Genomic DNA, 3,409 nt, shown 5'->3' on the forward strand with positions numbered 1-3,409 from the left:
TTTGTGTGCATATTTCGTGTCGTTCTACAGCTAGAAAACACCGAGAAATATCGCAACAACGCAAACACCACAAACCCTAAACCCTAAACCCTAAACCCTAAACCCTAAACCCTAAACCCTAAACCCTACTTTATAACATCCCATGCTATCTCTAGGGCTTCAGGACGATCAAACCACAACCACAAACCACCGCCTAAACCACCGATGAGGAGAGAGGCGCCGCAGCAGAGAACTAACCACCCAGTAAACGGCATCGATGCAGCAGCAGCAGCAGCAGCAGCAGCAGCAGCAGCAGCAGCAGCAGGTTTTGTTGTACTTGCTGCTGCTTCTCCTGCTTCAGCTGCTGCTTCTGCTGCTGCTGCTGCTGGTTCTCCTGGTGCTGCTGCTTCTGCTGCTGCTGGTTCTCCTGGTGCTGCTGCTGCTGCTGCTGCTGGTTTTGCTGCTGCTGCTGCTGCCCCAGGAGACTCAGATGCAGTGCTGTGAAATCTATAGAAAAACAAATTGCTGCTGCTGCTGCTGCTGCTGCTGCTGCTGTTGCTGCTGCTGCTGCTGATGCTGCTGCTGCTGCTGCTGATGCTGCAGAGGCCGCGAGCATAGGCACACACTGCCATACGGTTGATGCTACTGTTGGTGGTTATGCTGCTGCTGCAGCAGCAGCTGCTGCTGCTGCTAATCCTGCCGCTGCTGCTGCTGCTGCTGCTAATCCTGCTGCTGCTGCTGCTGCTGCTGCTGCTGTTGCTGCTGCTGCTGCTGCTGTTGCTGCAGCGAAGGCCGCTTCTATAGCTCCTGACCCCAGACGAAATGAGACGGTAAGCAGTAGAAGCCCTCATTGTGTCAGCGCTAAACCCTAAACCCTAAACCCTAAACCCTAAAACCCTAAACCCTAAACCCTAAACCCTAAACCCTAAACCCTAGGCAAGCGGAGATAGGGTTCTTGCGTTTGGTTATTTTGTGTTATATACAGAAATGACAAATAAAAAAAACTAAAAAAACAAAAACAAAAGGTAAATTTTAATCTAAACCCTAAACCCTAAACCCTAAACCCTAAACCCTAAACCCTAAACATGGGGCCCTGCTGCTGCGTTGCATGCGTTGTTGTTTCTTTTATTATATTATTTTGTTTTCTGTTTAATAAATTAATTTTAAATAAATAAAATAAAAAACAAAAATATAGTTTTTATGTTTCGTTTGGGGTTGCTGCGGTGTCTGTGCATACACCCCAATTCTGCTGCAGCAGAGTGAGGGTTTCATCTCTCCTTCTTCTTTTTATTTTATTTATTTTTATTTATTTTTATTTAAAAAACAAATAAATTAATGCTCCTGGGGTGTATGTACACCACACAGCTGACAACCCTAAACCCTAAACCCTAAACCCTAAACCCTAAGAGCATGCAGCAGCTGCCATTCGTTATTTAGCTGCAGCAGCAGCAGCAATGGCGGCTGCAGCAGCAGCAAGCGCAGCAGCAGCAGCAGCAGCAGCAGCAAACGCAGCAGCAGCCACCTTACAGGAGCAGACCTAGCCAGAAGAGCAGCAGCAGCAGCAGCAGCAGCAGCAGCAGCAGCAGTCGCTGCACCAGGAGGAATCCCTGCTCCAGTTGCTGCTGCAGCAGCAACAGCAGCAGCAACTATAGCAGCAGCAGCAGGAGCAGCAGCAGCAGCAGCAACAGCAGCAGGAGCTCTCAGCATACCCATCAGCAGCAGCAAAACCCCGCAGCGGCAGCCCCTTTCAGCAGCAACAGCGGCAACAGCCTTCAGTGCAGCAGCAGCAGCAGCAGCAGCAGCAGCAGCAACAGCAGCAGCAGCAGCAGCAGCAGCAGGAGCAATGGGGTTTACAACTACTTTTAAGTTTCTGAATCTGGGTATGCGGAGGAGGACCTTTAGGCGAACAAAGAAACAACCACAACACCGCTGGGATGCTATCAGGTAAACAAGGGTTTAGGGTTTAGGGTTTAGGGTTTAGGGTTTAGGGTTTAGGGTTTAGATAAGGGTTTAGGGTTTAGGGTTTATGTGTTCTGAGCAGTTGTATCCTTTTGCGGTATGAAAGCCGCCTCATCACAGCCCCCTTTAAACCCCACCAAGGGTTTAGGGTTTAGGGTTTAGGGTTTAGGGTTTAGGGTTTAGGGTTTAGGGTTTAGGGTTTGTGCTCAGAAACCAGCTGGATCAGCTGCTGCGGTTTGGGCGCTTAGAAACCACCATAACCCGCGCCAAGGAGTTGCAGCCGTATGCAGAGGAATTGATTCATCTAGCTAAGCAGGGTATTAAACCCTAAACCCTAAACCCTAAACCCTAAACCCTAAACGCTAAACCCTTTTTAAGTGGTTTACTCCTGGCGAGGGTTTCGCGGTAGTTCTGAGTGATGCGCCGTTTTTTTGGTGGTTTTAGGGTTTTTTTAGGGTTTAGGGTTTAGGGTTTAGGGTTTTTTAGGGTTTAGGGTTTAGGGTTTATATGTTTTGCTTGGGTTATATTGAGGGTTTATCTAGTGTTTATTGTTTCCTTTTTTTCTTCTTCTTTTTAGGGTTTAGGGTTTACTATTTATGATCCGTGTCTACAACAAGGGTTTAGAATTTAGGGTTTAGGGTTTAGGGTTTAGGGTTTAGGGTTTAGGGTTTGTGTATGTTATAGGTGATTCTCGCAGCATAGCAGTTGAATCTATATTGCGTTCTGCTGCTGCTCGTCGCCGCCTTTTTGAGGGTTTGGTTGGGGTGTATAGACACCGCAGTTTCTTCTTTACGAGGGTTTGTAATCAGTTTAGGGTTAGGATGAGGGATGCAGCACCAATGGCTTTTATAGAGTTTGTTGATAGGTAAACCCTAAACCCTCATAAACCCTAAACCCTCATAAACCCTAAACCATAAATACTCGATACAGGAAACCCTTAATTGTATATATGCACAAGAAGCGTAAACCCTAAACCCTAATAAACCCTAAACACTAAACGCTCGGTAAAGGAAACCCTCAATAGTATATATGCACACGAAGCGTAAACCCTAAACCCTTAACCCTAAACATAAACCCTAATAGTAAACCCTAATTATAAACCCTAATAATATAAACCCTAATAATATAAACCCTAAACCCTAGAAAGATGTAATTGAATTGTAACCGAGGGTTTAGGGTTTATCACTGCAAAGTATCTACGATCCACCACCACCGCGGATCTAGGGTTTAGGGTTTAGGGTTTAGGGTTTAGGGTTTAGGGTTTTGTAGGCCTGGTGAGCTACGCCCCGCGCAGCCCGTGGGGGTTGAACGCCAAAAGTTTATTTGGGAGAAAATGCAACAAAACAGAAAACACAGAAGAACACTCTGGAACGTAAACCCTAAACCCTAAACCCTAAACCCTAAACCCTAAACCCTAAATTCTTTGTTTTCGTGTTTTTACTGGGATTTTGTAAACACTAAACCCTATATA

The 3,409-nt window shown here is 46.3% G+C and overlaps 2 protein-coding genes across 2 annotated transcripts in view; one reads left to right on the forward strand and one right to left on the reverse strand.

Moving 5' to 3' along the window:
• The window catches only part of EMH_0051420 (uncharacterized protein), a gene marked incomplete at both ends in the record, with an annotated part of 1,987 nt that extends 1,392 nt beyond the window's left edge, over window positions 1-595 (reverse strand). The window contains one exon of the mRNA XM_013496749.1: window positions 317-595. Within this exon, the coding sequence (XP_013352203.1) occupies window positions 317-595 (279 nt within the window). The remainder of the gene's footprint in view (window positions 1-316) is intronic.
• Window positions 596-801: 206 nt separating this feature from the next.
• EMH_0051430 (ribosomal protein L17, putative) lies at window positions 802-2,626 on the forward strand (the record flags this gene model as incomplete). Its single annotated transcript, XM_013496750.1, has 4 exons — window positions 802-809; window positions 1,423-1,923; window positions 2,149-2,220; window positions 2,623-2,626. 4 exons carry the CDS (start codon window positions 802-804, stop codon window positions 2,624-2,626), a joined length of 585 nt encoding a protein of 194 aa, XP_013352204.1.
• Between the last annotated feature and the right edge of the window lie 783 nt (window positions 2,627-3,409).

Source organism: Eimeria mitis, genomic scaffold (genome assembly GCF_000499745.2).
Source record: "Eimeria mitis Houghton genomic scaffold, Emh_scaff2276, whole genome shotgun sequence".
NCBI lineage: Eukaryota > Apicomplexa > Conoidasida > Eucoccidiorida > Eimeriidae > Eimeria > Eimeria mitis.